The sequence below is a fragment of the Nicotiana tomentosiformis genome, chromosome 1, assembly GCF_000390325.3.
Source record: "Nicotiana tomentosiformis chromosome 1, ASM39032v3, whole genome shotgun sequence".
In the NCBI taxonomy this organism is placed as follows: domain Eukaryota; kingdom Viridiplantae; phylum Streptophyta; class Magnoliopsida; order Solanales; family Solanaceae; genus Nicotiana; species Nicotiana tomentosiformis.
In genome coordinates, this window is record NC_090812.1 from 29,109,928 (window position 1) to 29,135,055 (window position 25,128).

Below are 25,128 nucleotides of genomic sequence, written 5' to 3' on the forward strand. Positions count from 1 at the left end.
CAACGACGATGTCTTCGATGGCCTTGATTTTATCAGGGTTAATCTCGATTCCCCGATTTGACACCATGAAGCCGAGGAACTTGCCCGAACCGACCCCGAAAGCACATTTTTCGGGGTTGAGCTTCATGTTGTATTTCTTCAAAAATTTGAACGTTTCCTGCAAATGGGTCAAATGGTCCTCTGCGCACAGGGATTTAACTAGCATGTCATCAATATAAACTTCCATTAATTTTTCTATTTGTTCTTCAAACATTTTATTTACTAGGCGTTGGTAAGTAGCCCCTGTATTTTTTAGCCCGAAGGGCATCACATTATAACAATACGTTCCATATTTGGTGACAAATAAGTCTTTTCTTGGTCCTCCGGGTTCATCTGGATTTGATTATACCCGGAATAGGCATCGAGAAAAGTGAGGATCTCATGGCCGGCCATGGCATCAATCATGCGATCGATGTTGGGCAGCGGAAAGGAATCTTTGGGGTATGATTTGTTCAAATCCTTATAGTCTACACACATTCTAAGTTTGTTCCCTTTTTTAGGCACTACAACTACGTTGGCTAACCATTCGGGATATTTCACCTCCCGAATGGACCCTATCTTGAGAAGCTTGGTTACATCGTCCTTTTATGAATGTGTGCTTTTTCTCGGACTGGGGTCTTCTCTTTTGCTTCACCGGTCTAAACCTAGGGTCCAAGCTTAGCCGATGCGTCGTTATGTCCGGTGGGATCCCTGTTATATCTAAATGGGACCAGGCAAAACAATCGATATTATCGATAAGAAATTGAACAAGTTTCTTCCTGATTTCGGGGCTCAACCCCGTTCCCAAATATACCTTTCGCTCGGGCCAGTGCTCGATTAGTGTGACTTGATCTAGTTCCTCGATTGTTGATTTGGTGGCGTCGGAGTCATCGGGAATCATGAAAGATCGAGGGACCCTTTGATCATCATCTTCTTCTGTCACGACCCAACTGGAGGGTCATGACTAGCACCCGGGCCATACTTGCCGAGCACCAACGTACATTTTATCTAACCTTCCTTATTATCTTTAAGGGCCGACAAGATCAATATAAATAGTAGACATGGATCATGAACATCCAACAATGAAAGATAATGTCATGAACATACATAACATGGGACGACAAGACTGTCAAGAAACTATATATAAGGTACGAGCTATCATGATGCCATGAAAGACTATACAACAAAAATCAGCCGAAAAGGCATTCTAAACCATACATAAGTCGACACCTGTCTATGAGCCTCTAAAGGAACATAAGTGCTACAACATTGCCGGAACAGGGCCCCGACATACCCATAATGTCTATAACAAAAATGCATACCAAGACCACGGCAAGTCCGGAGAAGGGATCTCGCCAATAACCGCTGAACTGGACAGCCTACTGTGGTGGGGGAGCTACGTCTACCTGTCTATCAGGACCTGCAGCACGACATGCAGCGTCCACAAATAAAAAGGACGTCAGTACGAATAAAGTACTGAGTATGTGAGGCAAGAAAGCATAAGTAAGAACAGTAATGTAAATAGGGATAGAGAATATACAACCTGTGACATCTGGGTACCTCTGAGGGCTACTGACATGAAATACATGATACATACATATATATACATAAACTTTTAAAACATACGCCTTTGTGGGCATCACCATCATCATATCGTACCCGGCCGTAATAGGCTCGGTAAAACGTACCCGGCCATCATAGGGCTTGGTAGAATCGTACCCGGCCACGTGGAGCTCGGTAAAACCCAACTGATCAGTGGTTGCACAATAGGTGTCGTACCCGGCTGACTATAGCGCGGTTCGGTAGAGTAAAATAGATACATATATATGATGCATGCTGGACTCATTGGAATCACATTTTGAACCTTTTGGAGTGACGTAAGGTCGGTATCCTTCGTACACGTTATTAGGATTAACTCTTCATCAAGAATCTTATAAGAATCAGGAACTACCAACAACATTGATAATATAAGAATAAGAGAAGTAACATCAATATGAATCGTTTCATAAGATGGGCAGCAATGTAAGTACTGCTAGCTTCTAAGAGTAGAGTATCTTTGGGAGCTCGTTCATTAAATTATGTACAATCGGAGTCATGCAAAAGAATAAAGGGGATAGCCTCACATACCTTGTATATACTGCCCAACCTCAAGCTATGCAAATGTCACGACTCTTTAGTCTACAATAAGAGAAATGACACTATCATTATCGTTTAAGCGTCGTAACTATTATGTATCGACCGCAACCTATTTTACGATGAAACGGACAGCACCTCCCCTATTTATATGACTTCACACAAGTCAATACAATCACCAAACAGCCCAAACAACATCATTAATAATCATATTGAGCCTCCCAAAACAGTCCACCAACCAACAACATTACTACCAAGCCTTTCGATATATATTTCACAAGTTCTAGCTTCAACGACTTAGCCGCAACTTGGATAATCTTAAATATATATATAGAGTAAGAGGTTCCTTACCTTTAAACATAAATAACAACTCCAATTTGACCTTAATTTTCCACGAAATATCTCTCCAATTCTGCCACAAGAACAAGGAAGTGAAACTAGCAATCAATTCGGGTTTTTCGGCAATAGAATTACTTTAGAAGACTTGAAATCACCTAGGGTTGATATTAAAAACTTGAAGGAGTATTTACAGAACATAAAACACTTAAAACAACCTCCCACACGAGCTGGAACAACACAAAAATCAGCAACAACAAGAAGAACAAGAAACTTACTAGCGCCACGGGATTCCCGACACTTGATTTGTGTTGTTTGCCCTTTGTTTGGCTCTTGGATCATGAGAGAACCTTGAGAGAGTGTTTTTAGGGTTCTAAGGTCTGAATATACTGAAAAATAATGACTTAAAATGGGGTTGAGGTATCTTATATATATCCATATGTCTTAAACCGCCTATGTGGGCCCCATAGAGAGCTGCTTGGCGCACTCTCACAAAAATGCAAATATCTCTCTATTCCGAGATCGTATCGGCGAACGGTTTAATGAGTTGGAAACTAGACTCATAGATCTTCAATTTGATAGGTAGATCACCCCATAATTCCAAGTATATTGGGAGAAAAATATAGTAACATTCGACCTAAAGTTTAAGTAAAATTATAAACGTAAGTTGCGACAACTTTTATCGACTTTGTTTCATAACTTGCTTGACTTCAAGACTTATGATACGGATATTATATGATTCAAATACATTAAAACATGACCTCTTGGGATAATTAATCACCTCTAGTGTTACCCGAAAATACGGGTAACAATATCCTTGATTCGTTTAACTTCAAATACTTGTTAACCACTCTTATACACTATGGTATGCGAATTTGGGTTGTAACATCTTCGATCTTCTGGTTATCTGGCTGGGTCGAAGCCGATGTCTGTGATTGCTATTTGGTGTCCTGTTCTCCTTCTGAGCCCGATCCCTTTATCGGTGAGGACATTGGTTTTGCTTCCTCGACGGTGAACATTTCCTTTGTAGCTGGTTGTTCTCCGTACACCGTTTTGACACCTCTCGATGTCGGGAATTTGAGGGCCTGGTGTAGGGTCGAAGGTACAACTCTCATGTTGTGGATCCATGGCCTTCCGAAAAGGGCGTTGTATCTCATATCGCCTTTGATCACGTGAAAATTTATTTCCTGGATGGTTTCGGCAACGTTTATTGGTAGGATTATCTCGCCTTTGGTGGTTTCACATGCCATATTGAACCCATTTAGAACCAGAGTTGCGGGTACGATCTGGTCCTGCAGGCCGAGCTGTTCTACGACCTTCAATCTGATGATGTTGGCCGAGCTACCTGGATCGATTAACACACGCTTAATTTTAGTTTTATTCATGAGTACAGATATTACCAGTGCATCGTTATGATGTTGGATGACCCCTTCTGTATATTCATCATCGAAGGACAAAGTCCCCATGGGTGCGTAATCTTGAGTCCGAGAGCACTTTTCCCTCACAATCGATGTTTTAGTGCGTTTAAGCACTGGTCCCTGAGGGGTATCGACGCCGCCGATGATCATGTGAATGACGTGCTGCAGTTCTTCTTGCTCGTTTTGCTTGCCGAAATCCCTGTTTTTAAAATGGTTCTTCGCCCTATCACTCAGAAATTCCCGAAGGTGCCCTTTGTTAAATAAGCGGGCTATTTCCTCTCTTAATTGCCTGCAATCTTCTGTTCTGTGGCCATGGGTGCCATGATATTCTCATATTTGATTGGGATTTCTTTGGGCGGGATTGGTCTGTATGGCTCGAGGCCATTTAGTGTCTTTGATGCGTCTGATAGCCGACACGATAGCGAATGCACCAACGCTGAAGTTATATTCTGATAATCGAGGTGCTTCTATAGGATCGGCATATTTATCAAGGCCGCTCTTGCTCATAAGTCCCCGAGAATTTTGCCCTCGATCAATCCTTCGATTGTTCCGAACTGTATTACGTGCTGAACCATTGTTCACTCGATCTGCGACGTACGGTTGATATCGGTCTCTGTTCGACCTTTGTTCTCTATCAATCTCCTTTTGGTTTTTAGTAGCTGTCCTGTTCTGATGCACGGGTCCATACGGAGCTCCCAACTGATCATCCTCGACCCTAATTTTCGATTGGTATCGGTTGTGTACATCTGCCCAAGTTATTGCTGGATACTCGATCAAATTTTGTTTCAGCCGATGTGATGCTGTCGAACTTAGCTCGTTCAACCCTTGGGTGAAAGCTTGTACGGCCCAATCGTCTGTGACCGGTGGCAATTCCATGCTTCCATCTGAGATCGGGATATGAATTCCCTCAATATTTCATTACCCCTTTGCTTTACTTTGAAGAGGTCTGATTTCCTTGTATGGTGGTAAATTGTGATACCATGGTAAATTCTGATTTCTTTGTATGGTGGTAAATTCTAACATGGCAAAAGAATCGATGGAATTTGGTGGTAAATTGTGATACCAGATCATCGCTCCCTTCGAGAGGGTCTCCCCGAACTTTTTCAACAACACGGATTCGATCTCATCGTCCTCCAAATCGTTACATTTGATGGCACATATATAAGAGGTGACATGTTCGTTAGGATCGGTCGTACCATTATATTTGGGAATTTCGGGCATACGGAATTTTTTGGGGATTGATTTTGGTGCCGCACTCGAGGGAAAAAGGCTTTTGTATGAATTTTTTCGAATCAAGCCCTTTTATCATTGGTGGAGCCCCCGGGATTTGATCGACCCTGGCATTGTATGTTTCCACTCTCTTGTCGTTGGCTTCGACTCATTTTGTGAGTTCCTCGAGCAATTTAGTAATTCCGGGAGTGGTCCCCGATTCTTTCTCGTTTGATTTCACTATGGCGGGCTCCGTTCTGGGGGTGATTTCTCGAAGTGGATTGGAGTCCGGCCTGCTTTGTACGCGAATTTGGCTCTGTAACTGAACTATCGCTACTTGTTGGGCTAGTAGCATCTCGAAGATCATACGTAAGCTGGCCCCGATTTCCCCCGCGTTATGGGTGTCTCGGGCTACGGATCGAGTGCCGCTCTGAATGCTTCTTTTCGGTTTGAAATGCTGATTCGCCTCCAAAGATATTTTTGAATTGACATCCAATGGTACTTCGGCTCGAATTTCGGGTACTTCGATTCGAGCCTCGGTGCCATCGTTAAGTGGCCTTCCGGCCCCGGGTGCCAAGTTATTGGTTTTATCTTGAAGGCCGGCTTCGTGGTCGATAGGTAAAGCCATTGCTGATTTGAAGTTGTAAGCTGGCGTGTAGTGTAGATTTATATCAAACGATCACTGTTATCCTTAGCCCCATGGTGGGCGCCAAACTGTTTACCCGAAAAATCGGATAATGTTAAATTTATATATGGTTTTAAGGATACGTAATACCTTTTGATATAAATATAACGACACGAGTATTTTGATTATGAGAATGACAATGATGAACAGAAAGAATGAATAAGATCTAGTAAAACGAGCACAGGGAGATATCTTTGTATAGGAGAAAAGATCTTTTTGTTCCAATCTATTCCGTGTGTTTTCTTTTTTTCTCTGTGGATAACTTACAAGGATTTCCCCTTTTATAGTAGAGGGTCATTACAAAAAATAATAAAATAAAGTATATAGTGGAAGACCCATGATGATTTGTCTCTTCCTCGATTCCTGCCAAGATTCTTTCTCTTGGTGCAGCTACAACGGCTCTTGTCTGTGAGCTCGATACTGGCTCGAACTCGTTACTGGGTCGGGCCCTTCGGTCTTGGCTCGAGTTCGACCTTCGGGATGGGCGTCGCGCATTTTCGACCTCGAAGCAGTTCCTTGCGAATCGATTCGGTCACGGGCTCGATAAGGTTATCGAGCCGACTCCTCGAGCGACCTTCGGACTCGAGGCTCGTTAGTACTGACTTCGGAGCTCACTCCCAAAATCTCACTCCGACTTTTTAACACTTGAACTCGATCGAACGTAGGAAGGCCGAAATCTATTTCGAAAATATACAATTAGGCTTTTAGTACATCGTACAAGGATAAATAATGTTGTCCACACTATCTCGTAGTATATAGTTTGCCAAAATAATGAGCCAACAAGCTATCAAATTGGTGTTATTATGTGTTGCATGGTCCATAAGCATGCACATAAAAAAATCCTTGTTTTTTCGTTCACATAGTTTAATCTTAGTCGATATTGGTAAGAAATATTCTTATTTCAGTGTATTTATCACTTTGTTTCTTTGAAAGAAAAAATCAACATATGCTTGCAGTTGATTGGACAAAACTTTTCATTTTATGACGTCCTATTTGAGATATACAATCTATAAATACTACTTGTTTTTTTTTTTATGTTTTTAAAGTAAGAAAGGAATAAATTAAAGTCCACTCAGAACCTCAAAAATTATGAATAAACCTCAACTTGTTAGCGTTGTACAGCTTGGTCCAGACCCCTCCATGATAGGTGGTGCAAATCCCGCGTGGGTCCCATATAACCACATGGCCATGTCAGCAAAATCCTCTTACCAATCAGAGGGCCCCTTTACCCTCTAACAACAGCAACACAACTTTTTCTCCAATTTTTCCAATTTTTCCAATCTCCACACAGCAATTTAATCTTCGTTTATATATTTTTCTGAATTCAAAGAAAATCACCATCAATGGTAGCTGTTCACATGGTTTTGTAACAGAAAGAATCAACCATATTCTAGATACTAGTTAGCTATTTTTCGATTTCTTCCAACTATCAACTATCTTTTTCATTTGTCTTTGTATCCATCTATTAGCTGTTGATGTATCTATATATACGTAAGTATATGTGCGCGCATGTGAAGGGAAAGAAATTAATGAGATCAAGTTCTTACAGCAAGAGTTTAATTTTTAGGGGACTGTAATTTCCTTTTTTATGTATTCAGATTATTTAAAAGATAACTACAAATAAGCGTTTATAATAAATATTTATAATAAGTAAAATTAAATATTTGAAAAGAAAAGTGTTTGTTTCCCTCAACATCATTTCTTACCTAAGCTTACAACGGAGACACCACTAATTAATTACCCTTTTAGTACTATCTAAGCATGTTACTTACTTCCATCTCCTACCTAACACCATCACCTACTTCTTGAGTCTTGAGACTTGGAAACTACTACTATAATTTTAGAGTATAGCTATAGCCTTGATTTGGGACATCATTCTTAAGACACAATTATACCAATAAAATCGTTCTCTTTGATCAAATTACAGTACCCCATGCTAAAAAATGTATGTGTTGTTTCCCTTCATCATAAAGATTTAACTGTAATTAATTAAATATCTTATAAGTAAAGTACTTATGTAAATAACTTTTATATCTTCATAAACGCATATATATACTCCTGTCTCCTGCCAACTCTCCCACTTAATAGGAAGCGAAAATAGAATTTTCAAATGAGTTTCTTCTTTTGATATGTGTATATATAGCAAATCAAAAGTTAATAGTGTCGGATATGCAATAATTACATTTTTTTTTTGGCTTAGAGTTAAAAGACGAAATTTTGCAAGAGAACTAAAGAGTAATTTTCATCTGCATGGAATTAAAGGAAAGTATGGGGAGCTATAAACTGTGGGATATATTATGTCATTTCAATTTTCTCATTGTCTTCAAACACCTGATTGCAAGAGCGACTAAATGCATGTTATACTGTTTTTTTCCTCGGTGTATCAAATAATAGAAGAGAAAGAATAAATATTCCCTAATGGAATAAGATCAATAATTCCCTATCTCATTCGAAACATACATACTATTTATTCTTACAGTACTAACGTAATAGCGTTAGCGTATGCTATCTCTCATATTTTCACCATTCTTGTTACTAGCTTCAATATGTAACATGAATTATACTATAAAAACTGCATTTTTGGTCCTTGAGTTATTATTGCAATATTTCGATGTTGATCCTTATATCATTTGACGTAGGACATAATTAACAGTAAATTAAATTAAACATACTATTTTAGTCTTTAAATTAAATTTAATCGAAGTTAACTGGTCAATTTGCAATTACTAAGACATTCGTAAAATACCCTTTTATTTTTTGCTGTAACGTTCACTACTTATTCTAAGGTAGCGAGACATACTACAAACAACGTCACAACAAAAGAAAAAGAGTTAGACAATAAGAAAAGAACTTCAATACGAAAATAAGGAGAGTCTGGCTTCTCAGGCAGAAAAAATAGCTAAAAAATGTCTGCCATCTGTAAAATGAATTGCTAATAAGATAATACATGACTTTAAAGTTTACACCATACAATAATTATTGGTATTAATCTAGGCAACTAAAGAAAGATATTTGTAAGCGTGTTTGACGAGAATTAATATCCAGTGATTCTACTGGTATGTATAAATTTCTCAATTAAATTAAATGCAATTGGATAGTTGACGTTATGATCTCGGTGGGATCAATCCTTCATTCCTTTGTTAGATAACACAAACCACATGCTCAATCATCATGTCCTTTTGCTTTTTAACAATTAATTACTTGTTTTTCGTTTAATTTAATCGAAGCCTAGAAGTAAGAGCCTTGCAATTACAATTAATGGGCAGATTAGATTAAAGAATGCCTTGGCCGGTTCGTTGTCTCTTACTGTTCTTTAATTTTTAATTTTCTTAAACTAATCTTATCATCTGTTTGCATTCTGGATTACTTCATTTATTTATCTTTAACTTACCTAATTTTCGCCAACCAAACACACCATTTTTCCATGGGAATGGGAATGGTCCAATGTGGGCATCGATACAAATGATGCTCGTCACCTTCTGAAAATCCCTTGCAAAATTAATTGAGTTTGACTTTTTAAAATTTTAAAATTATCTAAAATAATTACACGTAACTATCAATAGCTATAAGTAAAATTGACAAATTGAAATCAAAGTAGACAATGCTTATAGCATGTTCAATAACACTGTGTTGTAAAAAAAAAAAAACTATTGTGCATATATTTAAATTAGATCCAAACTAAAATTGTAGTATAAAGTGGACAAAAGTACATGCCACGTTTAGACGTCTTGCTTTTGATTTCTGCCTCATACTTTATTTTCAACCAGGAGATATGATGTAAAAAAAAGATTAAAAGAATACTCCATTGTTTACTATCCCATACTTCTAGTATTGCCTTTTGAGAATATTTAGCTAAAATTGTGGCAACTTTCATGTTAACCGGAATCTTTTGAAAAGAAAATCGGATGATGATTAGGTATCTTAATATAGTAACTTGATAAGGAATTTTTTTTTTGTCTATTATAAGAATTGAATAATACTAAAACTAGTGTTCTCATTTTATTAATAACTTACACTTACTCAAAGAGATAACAAAATTTTTAAAACTAGCATTTTCGACATAAGTAAAAGCCCGTTTGGCAAAAAAAAAAATTCACTTTCTTTCGAAAACTTTTAACTTTTTTTTAGAATTGGCCATACAAATTTCAAATTTCACTTTAAGTTAAATTTCGGAATTTGTCGAAAATTTGAAAAACTCCAAAAAATTAATTTTCAAAATTTTACTTTAAATAACTCATAAAAAATCAAAAACAACTCTAAATTATTTTCATGTCCAAACACAACTATACTTTTTAAATATGTACCATTTTCATTTAAAAAAATATTACTTTTTTCCTCCGAAATTTCATAATTCTTATGTGGAAACACCCACTAAATATTCGAAAGTATCATTAAATGCATTTACACAAAAAGAACCACAAATTGTTACTATTGTTAGGAAACAATTACGAAAAGAATGAAAAGAAAGTCAAACAACTATAAAAACTTGAGAAAGAGTATAAGAACCCAATCTCACACTCAAAGCTGGCCGAGTTGGTTTGGAGGGTTTATTCATAGCGATGACCTAAGATTGATCCGCTTTCAAGGTTTTTTGGGTCTGTACTTGTCGCACAGAGCTTGTCTAGTGTGATTTATATCCGTATATGATTTGTAGGCTATTACACAGCATGAGATTCCAAAAAAAAAAAATACAATCACACATTAAGAAATGGCAAAAGGCTCAAAATTGCCCTCGTGGTCTTCGACATGGCTTATATGTACCCTCCGTTTAAAAATGAGGTCACATGTAACCTTGCCGTTAAACAAGTGGTCCACTGATACCCTTCTCGACGAACGACTCCGTTTTGGGCCCTCTGTTTTTCCTCAAAAAATTCACATCACAACACGTGTCCTCCAAAACCACCCTCAATTATTTTTTATATGCCCCTCACTTATTTTAACCACCTTTCCCACCCTCTTTAGCCCATCCGCATCAGACCCCAAACAATACTTCACCACAAAAATTACCATTCATTAGTAATACGTAGATGATGATTGCTTTGTTAAAATTTATTACCATGTCTAAATTCATTAGTAATCGAAGAATTTAGAAAGTAAAAAAGTAATACGTAGTATAAAATTTAACTCAATAAAAAAATATCTGATCGACATGTAAATGATGATTGCGTTGTTCTCGATCTTACGTTCTTCGAGATGGCAAGGAATGGTGTGATAGTACGCTTTGATTATAAAAGCTAAATCCAACACCGCCAACGGTGACCCTCTCTGCCCAATCCCCCCTCCCAACCCACCCCATTTACGTCTATTATGCCCCGTTGAATTATATTACATGCAATTTCACTTGCAAATATTTAGATCTCATTAATTATCAAGATAAAGTAACCAGTAGCGGAGCCCGAATTTTCATCAAGGAGTGTCAAAATATAAATAATTAGATATATCGAAAAATTAAATAGAGTCAACGTATAATAAATATACATAAAATAAAAAAAATTATCTAGCAATATAGTGTATATTTTCCGGCGAAGGGGTATCGCTTGACACCCCTTGATTCAATGTGGCTCCGCCATTGAAAGTAACTCTGCTTCGACAAAAATGAAAGACTAATGAATGATAATTTTTGTGGTGAAGTATTGTTGGGGTTTGAAGCGGATGGGGTAAAGGGGGTGGGAAAGGTGGTTAAAATAAGTGAGGGGGACATTTAAAAAAAAATTAAGGTTGGTTTTGAAGGACACGTGTCGTGATGTGGATTTTTCGAGGAAAAATAAAAAGCCCAAAATGAAATCGTTGGTCGAAAAGGGTATCAGTGAATTACTTATTTAACGGCAAGGTTACACGTGACATCATTTTCAAACGGAAGTGATATAAATAAGCCATTTAGAACAACACTACGACAGTTTTGAGCCTTTTTCCCTTTAGAAATTGTGGTTTACCATAATGAGAACGACTTTTAAGAAATTCCCTTTATTAGCTGTTTGTGTGGATTTGTTATATCATCAAATTGCACTTTCTTCTCTTTCGTATAAAATATTATTACAGAAAAAAACAAATGTCAGAATCGGAGCCTTTGCCCGAAAACCCACCTTTTTTCTCTCCCCGCGTTCCCCTCTCTCTTTCTCTCTCTAGATTTTTCTGCCCCAATCAAATCACACACATCCCTCTCATCTAGGGTTTCGTTTTCAACAATTCGGATCCAGCTCATAACCCAACCAAATCCATTTCCTTTTATGCTTCTAAATTCTTCTTCCAATGCTTAGCATTTCTTTGTCTATTTTCTCCAATTGATCCCCTTTCCGTATCTTCTCTGTAAGTCTCTATAGGGTTTCAAATTATCTTTCACAATTATTGTGATTCTTAAGCCCATTTTCATATTTAGTACTAATTTTTGGTGCTACATTGCTGCTAAATTCTGAGATAACGAGTGATTTTGATTTTTTGGTTTATTTCGAATTGGGGAATTAGGAATTGCAAAATGTCGGAGCAGGGAGTGGAAAAATGAGTGAGGCGGAGATTACGAGGATGAAGCAAAAGACTACTCCGGTACCGTTAGGGACACTAATTGGTCGGGAGTTGAGGAATAATGATAAAGTGGAGCAGCCAACATTGAAGTATGGACAAGCTGCATTAGCCAAAAAAGGGGAAGATTATTTCTTAATTAAGCTTGATTGTCAGAGGATTCCGGGCAATCCATTGACCTCTTTTTCAGTTTTCGCGGTAATTTAATTCTGTTTGTTTTACTGAATCTGTTAATTGTTTTGTGGTATAACTACATTGTTAGTTTTGCTGCATGGATTTTGCTGAATTTTGGGTTCTATTGAATAGATTTTTGATGGGCATAATGGTATATCGGCTGCTATATTCGCTAAAGAGAATCTATTGAACAATGTTTTGAGTGCTATTCCTCAAGGAATTAGTAGGGAAGAGTGGCTTCAAGCACTACCTCGAGCACTAGTTGCGGGTTTTGTGAAAACTGATATAGAGTTTCAGCAAAAAGGCACGCTCTTAGCTCTATGCCTTTGATAACTTTTTGCTTCAAGGGGTGCTTTCCCTTGCTTCAGTCGTTTAGGTGTTCTTAGTTCAATTTTGATATCATTGACAGGTGAGACATCTGGAACTACTGTGACGTTTGTTGTGATCGATGGGTGGACGATTACTGTTGCATCAGTTGGAGATTCTAGGTGCATATTGGATACCCAAGGAGGTGTGGTTTCTTTGTTGACTGTTGACCATCGATTAGAAGAGAATGAGGAGGAACGGGAGCGTGTCACTGCAAGTGGTGGTGAAGTAGGAAGGCTCAATGTTTTTGGGGGTAACGAGGTGAAAACATACCAGAAACTTGTGTAAAATTGTATTCTTACTTTTTCCTAACGGCTTCAGAAAGATATACTGATGTTGAAATTCACTTGGTTTATAGGTTGGACCTTTACGTTGCTGGCCTGGTGGGTTGTGCCTTTCAAGGTCTATTGGCGATACAGATGTTGGGGAGTTTATCGTTCCAATACCTCATGTCAAGCAAGTGAAGGTTTGTAACCTTAACATCGAACATTCTTTTGTCTTCTAGCAGAGTTCCATGTATGCATTTGTTTTTAAATCTGAGGAGAGAATACACGTGCGTAGATTTCAAATGCTGGTGGGAGGCTAATAATAGCCTCTGATGGTATATGGGATGCTTTATCATCGGATTCAGCAGCGCAATCTTGCAGAGGTTTACCAGCAGAACTTGCTGCAAAGCTGGTTGTTAAGGTGTGGATGGTTATAAAATTTCCTTCATTCAAAAATTTTCTTTTCTGTGAGGTTTCCTCTAACTCTCAATGGGTTTTCAACTCAGGAGGCTCTAAGGTCACGAGGTCTGAAGGATGATACGACCTGCTTGGTTGTTGATATTATTCCTTATGACCATCCTGTCTTGCCTCCAACGCCTAGGAAGAAACAAAATTTGCTCACTTCCTTTCTCTTTGGGAGAAGATCACAAAATGCAAGATCTAATAAGCTTTCTGCTGTTGGTGTTGTGGAAGAATTGTTTGAAGAGGGCTCTGCGATGCTTGCTGAGAGGTACTGCATTTTTTTTGATTTTGGCATCATTGTTAGTATTTCTACTATAAGAGAAATTTCCTATATAATTCTTGAATGTGTTATGCGTTAGGTTGGTTGGTTTGTTGAAAGTTTTATCCTGGAAAGAGAAAAATTACTTGTCATATACCAATAGCTACTTATAATTCATACTTTACAAAACCAGATTAAAAAATTTCTCTACATAATTTATTTTATCGTTGTGAAAGGTAAAATGCAGCAGCTCTAGTCTTTGGTTGCCTATAAGTGACCTAGGTGGGGGAGACATTCTATGATGTACTGATCTTGTCAGAAGCTTTCTCCTCATGCCTTATCTATTTTCTTTAACATCTATTTGACTCTTATCATTTCTTCTTTGTGGTCATGCATTTTTGCTCTCTTGGATGTGGGTTTATTTGTTGACAAATAAAAAGGATGCCATAATCTCACTCATATTTTGGAGGGAAGTTTTACCTGCTTTTCCTTCTCTGCTAATATTGATAAATTAGTAGAGTAGTGTGTTTGTCAAGAAAAAACTAAAGTTACTTGAACTTAACTAGTCACGTTAATAATTTTAGATATTAGAACTTGTGAAGGATGATATTTTTTGGTTCACAGTACTGTGTAAAAAATATTTCGACCGATCCCTGCGATCTTGTCAAAAGATAGGATCAATAGGAAAAATTACTAATACATCTGCACCCCTCGCTTTGTCTGTGTTTGCTTTACTGGTGGAGAGGTTTCAGAAATTCGTGAAGCTACACATGCTTGGATCTAAACCCAAGACATGGTTATATGTACTGGTCTTCTATTCTCACAATCTCCCTTCATCTTGTTGGCCTAATTAGTAGATGACCTCATCCTGGTTATCCAAACGATACTAAAAATCATAGTACTTTAGAATCATAGACAATAGCGATCCACTAATCTTTGCACATATACTGGAGCATTTTGATAAGCGATAACTAATCTTTATGGTCCTTTAGCATTCTGCGGAGGCAGGTAGGTTATGCTGTAATGTCGAAGGAAAAGATCTTTGGTGTGGGGTATGAGTGAACTGTAACTGTTGGACAGGAATACTTTTTGAATTCAATATGCGGAAACTGAAAGATGCAAATGTACAATTAGATATGAGGAGGGTGTAGAGAAGACTACCATTGAACTACCATGAATTCAAGTGATATATAATGGCAGGCGAGCCATCGAACTTGATACACTATGTAAGAGTTAAATCTGAAAAAACTTATACAAAGTTACAAAAAACAGTTAAATGTTTTGACAATAAGCATAATGCAATATCAACTTTGTGACTCAGACTAGACAAAAAGTAAAAAAAAAAACAACTTATTTATTCATGAAGGTTTTCTTTTGATAATTAAAGTTTTTCATTAAGGTTGAAGAGTACACCATGATGTCCTTATTAGAAAAATGATTTTAAAAAATGTTCTGACAAAAAAAGAAAAAGAAACAGCTATTTCTCTTTGACGGGCTAGATATAGAAGGTAGTTTAACATTCAATTCTTCTTCATGATGAGAAGCTGCTGCAGTCGAGTTGCTTTGGTATGGTTTCATGCAGATATATAGCAACTCAATCTCTGATATATTCTAGTTGGATCACATGTAAGTCTAGGTTTAATTGAAAATTTCAGTTGTTTCTGTCTATCAGGCATATGATTTACATTGATCAACCTGTTAATGTAACTTGTGAGGATGTTCTTTTGCATTGATATTGTACCATGAATTATCTTGTTATTGTTGCTGAATAAGATCATAGAAAAATGGAAATGGATGGATCCACATGAAGATAAGATTAAAAAGCATTTTACAGTAGACCACACGGATAGTTATGAACATTGTATTATAACTTTGTTATTTTTCAGTTTATTAATCTGTTTTTTCCTGACTTTGTACCCACTGCAGTGTTACCCTAACTTTATATTTCTTTTCTGACCCTACAGACTTGGTAAAGATTTTCCTCTGGATTCTAGCTCTGGACTCTTTAGATGTGCTGTTTGCCAAGCGGATCAGCCCGCAAGTGAGGGCTTATCTGTAAACTCAGGCCCTTTCTTTTCACCTGCATCAAAGCCATGGGAAGGGCCCTTCCTTTGTGCAACTTGTCGGAGGAAGAAAGATGCCATGGAAGGAAAAAGACCTAGTAGACCTACAATAACTGCTTAATCTGGTAACCTAGTATATGCTGATATATTTTTTGCCTGGCGTGTGGACATGCTTGGTTCTCAATCTGCAGTGGTTATTGCTATAGAAGTAGTGTGCAAGGAAATTTGTACTGATACTAGAAGTCAGTAGATGTTTCGAGAACAGTAAAAGTTTGTGTTAATTCTTCTTTGTCCCCAGCACTTGCTGACCAAGAACGGACAGTCCTGATGCCTATGATTGTATTAATTTGATTACTAACAGCTTGAATATGTAAGTAACGAAATGATGATTGTGAAAATATTGTTTAGTAAAAGTGTCTTCATTTGTGATTGATCTTTGCTACGGCTCCCATTTGAGCGCAGATTGTCTTATAAATTGACAATGTTCTTCTGCTGCTTTAATCTTCTGTTTTCGTTTAATCTTGTTAAAATGTTATGGCTTTAATTATTTAGGAGTTTAAATTTTGGGGTATTATCACTTTTAGCCCGCGTTAGAAACTATTTACATCGGGCAGCCGAAAAAGTGTATAAATTTTATATATATATATATATATATATATATATATATGGTTCTTCAGCTTACTCCCGAAGAAGCTTGAGTTTCATTTATTTTAAATTAGGGAAATGGTCTAATAGGAAAATGCCAAGTACAGGATTGCTGGTGATTTTTACCCATATTATTGTGTTTTAAGATTTTAAAAATTAATTGGTCTGGAAATTATACATCCGACAGGAAGAAAATGCAAGAGTAGCTGTCTTCTTTGATACTTCTATTTCACTCGTTAGATTTTATCATTGTGTCACCCCAGAAAAATAATTATAAAAGAGGTACCCCATAATAATGTATTGACGACTGAGGGCAAATCACATGTTATACGATCGAACTTTCATGAAGACCAGCCAAACCGTTGCTTTCATTTTTCTAGAACACAACCATTGGCCCTGTGAAAGAAAAAAAATAATGAAAAACGCAAAGAATATTACACTTCTGAGGCAAACTTTTAATATGAAAAAAAGAAGTTAGCTATTACTTCATTTTAATTCATGTGATGTAGTTCGATTGAACTGAAGTTTAAGAACGAAAGACTTTTGGAACTTCTAATCTTAAATATGTCATAGATTTTATAGTTATTAAAATTTTCTGTTAACAATACACGTCATAGTTAAGCAATGTGCTATTTGTACTGACCTTTTTAGATCTCTTATATATAAAAGACATATTTCTAACGTGTAAAAATAAATCTCTCATGTATAAAAAAAAGAGGTAGGGCCATAAAACTAAAAACAAGTTTGTAAAGAGCCAAAAACCATCCCAATAAGCAATCATGGAGCCTGTTAAAATTTGCTATAAAAACATGTCATTATTTTTGGTACGTACTAATAACGAAATGATACAAGAATGAAATGGAGGGAGTGGAAAATAAGTGCTATTTGTACATCACGCCCCTTTACAATTTTAAAATTAAAAAATTGACTTTTTTAGATCTCTTATGTGTAAAAGTAAATCTCTCATATATAAAAAAAAAAGTAGGGTCATAAAACGAAAAACAAGTTTGTAAAGAGCTACAAAACCAATTGACCCAATAAAGCCCATGATAAGCATTCCTGGAGCCTGTCGGAATCCATAAGGTGTAAATTCGCGAAAAATTTATAAATAGCCATTTTTACGCCTGGTCAATCAAATTTAGCCACATAATCAAAAGTTAACTATATTTAGCCACTAAATTAGCACGTGAACAATTTGTTGACTAAAATACCCCTACTCTATTTATAAAATTTACGCGGCATGACCTCATACTCTATTTCAGCATAATCTTGCGGCGTCAATCTACAGATTGAAGTAAGCTCTCACAATTATTCTTCTGATTCTTCGAATTTTCTGGTTTGATCTTCTTATTCTTTTCAATGCGTTAATCTACGATTCTTCTCGTTTGTAATTCAGATCATAACTAATAATATCTGCATTGTTATATATAATTATAAATTTTATATGAAAAACGTTTATTCTGTGCTTAACTGTATAATATATAAATGTAATTTTATTTCAAGTACTTTATGCTGTCACTAAACACCAAAAATGTCTAGTTCATTAAAAAACACACAGTTAAAGTGATGGCAGATGAATTAATTGTAGAACAAAATATCTAGTATAATATACTGGACCTTTCTGAATAAATATATTAAACTTACAAACTTCCAGAATATTATACGAAGAGTATGTATGATTCTAAGCACCAAAAATATATCTAAATGTTTAAGATTCACCTACTATCCTGAATAAAAAGATGAAATTTTATCGTTAGATATGTCAAAATTACAACTCTCCAGCATAGTGTATTAGAGGTATCTTTGATTCAAACTACTACAAAAAATTATGCATAAAATGGTATAGAACACAACACCAGTATAAAATGCTGGACTTTTTTTAATTAATATATAAAACTCAGAAACTTCCAGCAGATTATACTGGAAGTATCTATGATTCAAACCAGAAGAACGCATATAAGTTTTTAAGGTTCCCCTAATGTCCTGAATAAAATGCTAAACTTTTATTATTACATATTTGAAAACTACACACTCTGCAGCATATAGTACTGGAGGTATCTTTGATTCAAAATCAGAAAAAATAATGCATAAAATAGTGCAGAACAAAACTTTAATATAATATGCTGGATTTTTCTTAATTAATATCTAAAACTCAGACACTTCCAACAGATTATTATACTGGAAGTATCTGTGATTCAAACTAGAAGAACACATCTAAGTTTTAAGGTTTCCCTAATGTCCTGAATAAAATGCTAAACTTTTATGATTACATATGTGAAAACTACAAACTCTGCAGCATATAGTACATGAGGTATCTTTGATTCAAAACCTGAAAAAATACTGCATAAAATGGTGCAGAAAAAATGACAGTATAATATGCTGGACTTTTCTTAATTAATATCTAAAACTCAGAAACTTCCAGCAGATTATACTGGAAGTATCTATGATTCAAATAAAAAGAACACATCTAAGTTTTTAAGGTTCCCCTAATGTCCTCAATAAAATGCTAAACTTTTATGATTACATATGTAAAAACTACAAATTCTGCAGCATATAGTACTGGAGGTATCTTTGATTCAAAACCATAAAAAATACTGCATAAAATGGTGCAGAACAAAATGCCAGTATAATATGCTGGACTTTTTTTAATTAATATATAAAAATCATAAACTTCCAGCAGATTATACTAGAAGTATCTGTGATTCAAATAAGAAGAACGCATCTAAGTTTTTAAGGTTCTCCTAATGTCCCGAATAAAATGCTAAACTTTTATGATTACATATGTGAAAACTACAAACTCTGCAGCATATAGTACTGGAGGTATCTTTGATTCAAAATCAGAAAAAATAATGCATAAAATGGTGCAGAACAAAACTTCAATATAATATGCTGGATTTTTCTTAATTAATATCTAAAACTCAGACACTTCCAGCAGATTATTATACTGGAAGTATCTGTGATTCAAACTAGAAGAACACATTTAAGTTTTAAGGTTTCCCTAATGTCCTGAATAAAATACTAAACTTTTATGATTACATATGTGAAAACTACAAACTCTGCAGCATATAGTACATGAGGTATCTTTGATTCAAAACCTGAAAAAATACTGCATAAAATGGTGCAGAACAAAACGACAGTATAATATGCTGGACTTTTCTTAATTAATATCTAAAACTCAGAAACTTCCAGCAGATTATACTGGAAGTATCTATGATTCAAATAAAAAGAACACATCTAAGTTTTTAAGGTTCCCCTAATGTCCTCAATAAAATGCTAAACTTTTATAATTACATATGTAAAAACTACAAATTCTACAGCATATAGTACTGGAGGTATCTTTGATTCAAAACCATAAAAAATACTGCATAAAATGGTGCAGAACAAAATGCCAGTATAATATGCTGGACTTTTCTTAATTAATATATAAAACTCATAAACTTCCAGCAGATTATACTGGAAGTATCTGTGATTCAAATAAGAAGAACGCATCTAAGTTTTTAAGGTTCTCCTAATATCCCGAATAAAATGCTAAACTTTTATGATTACATATGTGAAAACTACAAACTCTGCAACATATAGTACTGGAGGTATCTTTGATTCAAAACCAGAAAAAAATACTGCATAAAATGGTGTAATAGTATTTGATTCAAAACCAGAACAAAACACTAGTATAATAGGCTGAAGCTTTCTGAATTGATATGTAAAACTCATAAAATTCCAACGTATTATACTGGAAGTATATGCCGTTTAAAGTAGGAGAACACATCTAAGTTTGTAATGACCTGAATAAAATGCTGGTCTTTTGTGATTACATATGTCAAAACTACAAACTCTTGAGCATATAGTACTGGAGGTATCTTTGATTCAAATCCATAAAAAATGCTACATAAAATAGTGCAAAACAAAACATAAGTATAATATGGTGAACCTTTTTCAATTGATATGTAAATTTCACAAACATCCATCATTTTATACTGGAAATATTTGTGATTCAAACTAGAAGAATACATCTAAAATGTCTACTGTTCCTCTAATGTTCTCCAGCATATAATACTGTAAATTTCTCTGATTCATCATACAAAAAACAAAAAAGTGAATGGCTAATTGTCACGACCCAAAATCCATTATAGGTCGCGATGGCGCCTAACATCGCAGTCAGGCAAGCCAACAATAAAAGTTTAACTTTATTACTCATTTTAGTATTTGAAATCACGATTTCCTTTAATTTAATAATAAAAGATGGACTTTACAGAGTAAATAAAAATATTGTCACAATTTCAAAACCAAACAACCCATAATCATCCCAAAACCCGGTGTTACAAGTACATGAACATCAACTAGGAAGTAAAATAAAATACATCATCTGTCCGCAATACAAATTGGACATGAAAAATATAAATACTCTGAAGGAGACTGTGCTGGCTGCGAGTCATAATATGGAATGCAGCTCACGGTAAGTCCTCGCATCATCCGTGCCTCCGCGCCCAAAGGACCACCAGACATAAAAGTACATGCACAAAAATATGCAGCAAGTGTAGTATGAGTACGTAAATCAACGTGTACTCAGTAAGTATCTAGCCTAACCCCATTGGAGTAGTGACGAGGGGTCGACATCGACACTCACTAGTGGTCCAATAATATCAGGTACAGTAAATAGGTGAGCAAATATGAGGCAGAGTAAATAAATAAAATAAACAAGTATAAATCCGTGGTACAATTCTCCTCTTTACAATAGGCTCAAGCTCTCAATTAGCAAATTTCCTCCTCAACCGGAGCATGTATATAAATATATAGTGGACCTCACCAAAATAGGTCGTTATACTTCAAATCAGGAAGGACTCACAGATACACTGGCTTCTTACCAAATATTACGCACGATTCCATGAGGATATTTTATAGAAATACCGAGGCGTACGGCCCGATCCAACATAAATATTAAACTGTGCACTACCGAGGGTCGAATGACACGAACCATAGATGCATCTATTAAACTGTCGAGGCGAACGTCCCACTCCCATGAGAGTATGGTACATAAATCCTGCCGAGGTGAACTGCCCGATCCCATTAGAGTGTGGTACATAAATCCTGCCGAGGCGAACGACCCGATCCTATTAGAGTATGGTATATAAATCCTGCCGAGGCGAACGACCCGATCCCATTAGAATAAGAAGCTTAAACGGGTCCTTGACCCCCACTCATAAATAAACATGTGAGTTATAATTTTTAAGAAAAATGGTTTGATGAAAATGCATAATGCGTGAGAAATCCGTTAGAGGAACACCATTATTCCGTGACAAGTCATGAAACTCGCGAAAACTTTACAATAGCAAGTCTAGTCTCAAGTAGTAATGTAAAACAGAGGAATTTAATAGGCGAGAGACTGCTCAAATAGTACAACTATAGCATGATGTGAACCTAAGCCTACCCGGACAATAACATGAATGTAGCTACGTACGGGCTCTCGTCACCTCGCGCGAACGTAGCCCCCACAACAAGTAGCACACATCAATATACAACACCTAGGGGTAATTTTCCCCCTCACAGAGTTAGACATGAGACTTACCTCGTCTCAAAGCCTACTTTATGGTCCAAAATTGTGCTTTAAATCCTCAACTCGGTGCCAAACGACCCGAAGCTAATCAAATGTTATATAAAATAGTCAATACATGCTCAAGAGTTCACATCCCAACTATTAAAGTGATTTTTCCAACCCAAATTGAAGAATTCCTAAAATTCACCCCCAGGCCCACGTGCCCGGATTCCGGAAATTTTTGAAGAAAATTGTTACCCATAACACTACGAACTCAAATATATGATTTATTCCCAATTCCATGCCCAATTGTGCGGTCAAAATCTAAAAATATTAATTTCTAGGTTTCTTCCAAAATTCCCAAATTTCCACTAGTTTTCATATTAAAATCTATATATAATCCAAGTATTTAACTCAAAATGAGAAAAAGTCACTTACCCCAAAATAGAGGATGAAGATGGCACTCCAAACCTGCTCCAAAATCGGCTCCCATGGACGAAATGGAGTGAAGTTGAGCCAAAGTTCCGATTTAAAGACCACACTCCCAACCACGACTTCCGCTTCTGCGGTGAGAAGGTCTCTTCTGCGACAGCCGCTTCTGCGGCTCCACGTTTCGCACCTGTGAGACAACATGCTAAGGTTGTTGGCTGCTTCTGCGGCCCTCATGCACATCTACGCTAACGCTTCTGCGACAACCACTCTGCAGGTGCGGTCCCGCTTCTGCGGCGAGATGACCGCATTTGCAGTCTCAGCTGTCACGACCCAATTCCATATCAGGCCATGATGGCGTCCAGCACCATTGCTAGACAATCCAACAATGAATAATCTAATGATTTCCCATTTTTAACAATTTTTCCCACGTAGTGATCTTTTCTTTTACTTAAAAGATTTAATGAAAATCGATTTAAATTATTAAATGAGAACAGCGAGAAACGTTAACAACCGTAAGAAAAACACCCAAAAGAAATCACAAGTCTACTAATACGTGCTAAGATCTAGTGTCACAAGTATATGGGCAACTTAGTAGAATTTACAAAAGATATCTATCCGACTGTCTGAAAGGAAATAGACAAAAACAAAATAAAAGAGGGACTCCGGCATGCTGCTGAACGACTCGGAAGGGAAGCTCACCGTGGAATCTCGAACCCAGATCAAGAATGCGCACCGAATAGATATCCAGATGCCCCTGCCTCAGATCCTACACAGCCAACTGCAGAAGTGTAGCGTGAGTGTCATGCCCCTCTTTCTCGCGAAGTCGGGTTTCGATACGTGACAACTCTTTTAAAGGAAGGGCTTAAAAGAGAGAGTCTCTATCTAACGGGTTTGAGGTGCGTTAGGGCACCTATTTTCAAGTAACTCTGGTTTAACCAGTTTGCGTCACCAAAGATCGGGTAAGGGCTCAAATTACCTCGAAGAGAAGGTGTTAGGCAATCTTCGAGGTCCATAATCGTGGGTCCCGGCCGAACTCGAATTATATGAATTAGTCCAAAATAAAGAGAAAAGATAAGAAGTTGGGCAATTATTATCATAAATTTACTAATAAACAAAATAATTGATTTTAAGACAAGGTGGGGGGGGGGGGGGGGGGGTGGGGGCTAAGTTTTTTAGCCTAAAGGATCACCGAGTGCAACATAAATAATACTTTGTAACTCTCTCGAGATGGGGTGTTACTCGTATTATTCAGCGGGCACAGATTATCATCTCCTGCTACCCGATTACTATCTTTAAGTTGTTACCTAAGGCGCACTAATTGATTCTAAGTCGTACCTTATGCGTGCACTACCCGTCCCATGCCTATGGCCCAGGAGGCGTTTGGACCTCTATTTTGGATGGTTTCTAGACTTAGCTTAGGCTGCTCAGAAATGATAAAACTAGGTGACATACAAAACAAGTTGGACTTCATGTAAAAGCAATTAAGGGCTCACGTTAGTCTCCACACTTAGACAACAAATGCACGCAAACAAATTAGGCGGGTGACAATTTCAGAATTAATAGAGTCTTAAATCCTATAGTCATGGCTTCTAGGTGATTTTGGATTTTAAACGCGTAGGTAGTTTTAGATGAGAGGTACCATTTTAGATATAATTCCTAAGTGAATACACAGTTGCCCACTTATTGCAAGTTATAAGCGATTAATCCTATAGATATGCTATCTAGGTAATTTTTGCAGTAGTTGGCAGTGATAACTACGGGAGATATTCATAATTACTTAGTTTGATCCTATAGACGTGCTCTCTAATAGTGGCAACGAAACAATGTTGAAAGTTCAGTTTCACACTTAAAAGCGAGTGGGATTACCCTATAGGTATGATTTCTACGATTAGCGATTGAAACTGGTTTTAGCTCCTATAGGCATGTTTCCTAAGTGAGCAATTATAACAACAACACATTAATCAATTAAAACCCTATAGGCATGATTTCTAAAAATGCAGATTTGTAGAGCATAAAGCTAACATGGCCCATGGTCATAGACTGAAACACTGATCACTTTATTCCCTATAGGCATGATATCTAGCAAGACATATAGAAGCAGAATACATTAAGCGAATGAAACACTTAGGACCTATAGGCAGGTTATCTAACAACATATAGGAGCAGAACATGTTTGAGCAAATTTACCCCTATACGCAGGATTTCTACCCGTTCATGCAAAGTGAGAATAAACCCATTTTCCCAATTTTAATAACACCCCAATTGTTATTACAACATTATTACAGGCCCAATGAATGAAATAAATTACAAAGTTACAAAATAACTATAGTGAGCCTAACGCAGGCCCCAAATTATACCCAGCCAGGCCAGGCCTCAACCTCAAGTCCACATAGTTTTACAACACTCCAGAAGTCATATCTTCATTTACATAAAGTAGCCAGAAACTAGTTGATTAAGCCAGTAGGTAAAAAGGAAAAGTTGAGCAATTAGGAAGGTAGAAAAGAACCAGGACCCTCGTGTGTCAAAGTTCCCAAGGGCTTCAAGAACCCAGGGCAGTGCTCACACTAGGGAGGTTAATAGAGGACATTCAACGAATGACTAAGGACCAAATCCTAG

At 36.7% G+C, this 25,128-nt stretch overlaps 1 protein-coding gene across 3 annotated transcripts; it reads left to right on the plus strand.

Moving 5' to 3' along the window:
* The first annotated feature begins 11,850 nt into the window (after positions 1 to 11,850).
* Positions 11,851 to 16,338, plus strand: LOC104094732 (probable protein phosphatase 2C 5). 3 transcript variants are annotated; one of them, XM_070180033.1, is made up of 9 exons: positions 11,937 to 12,105; positions 12,262 to 12,513; positions 12,622 to 12,793; positions 12,899 to 13,116; positions 13,214 to 13,321; positions 13,417 to 13,542; positions 13,628 to 13,851; positions 14,851 to 14,893; positions 14,947 to 15,072. In XM_070180033.1, the coding sequence occupies exons 2-8, from the start codon at positions 12,295 to 12,297 to the stop codon at positions 14,852 to 14,854; spliced, it is 1,071 nt and encodes a 356-aa protein (XP_070036134.1). In that variant the 5' UTR covers positions 11,937 to 12,105; positions 12,262 to 12,294; the 3' UTR covers positions 14,855 to 14,893; positions 14,947 to 15,072. The 3 variants fall into 3 exon arrangements, with proteins under 3 accessions (XP_009599009.1, XP_070036134.1, XP_018625735.1); XM_009600714.4 differs by lacking the exons at positions 14,851 to 14,893; positions 14,947 to 15,072 and adding an exon at positions 15,807 to 16,338 and having other exon boundaries at positions 11,851 to 12,105; XM_018770219.3 differs by lacking the exons at positions 11,937 to 12,105; positions 14,851 to 14,893; positions 14,947 to 15,072 and adding an exon at positions 15,807 to 16,338 and having other exon boundaries at positions 12,108 to 12,513.
* Positions 16,339 to 25,128: the final 8,790 nt, after the last annotated feature.

Bases quoted from the DNA above. Each gene is read 5' to 3' on its own strand.
- LOC104094732 (XM_009600714.4), top strand. From the start codon at position 12,295: ATGAGTGAGGCGGAGATTACGAGGATGAAGCAAAAGACTACTCCGGTA. The intron at 12,514-12,621 runs GTAATTTAATTC...TCTATTGAATAG, and splicing joins CCTCTTTTTCAGTTTTCGCG to ATTTTTGATGGGCATAATGG. The intron at 13,322-13,416 runs GTTTGTAACCTT...ACACGTGCGTAG, and splicing joins CTCATGTCAAGCAAGTGAAG to ATTTCAAATGCTGGTGGGAG.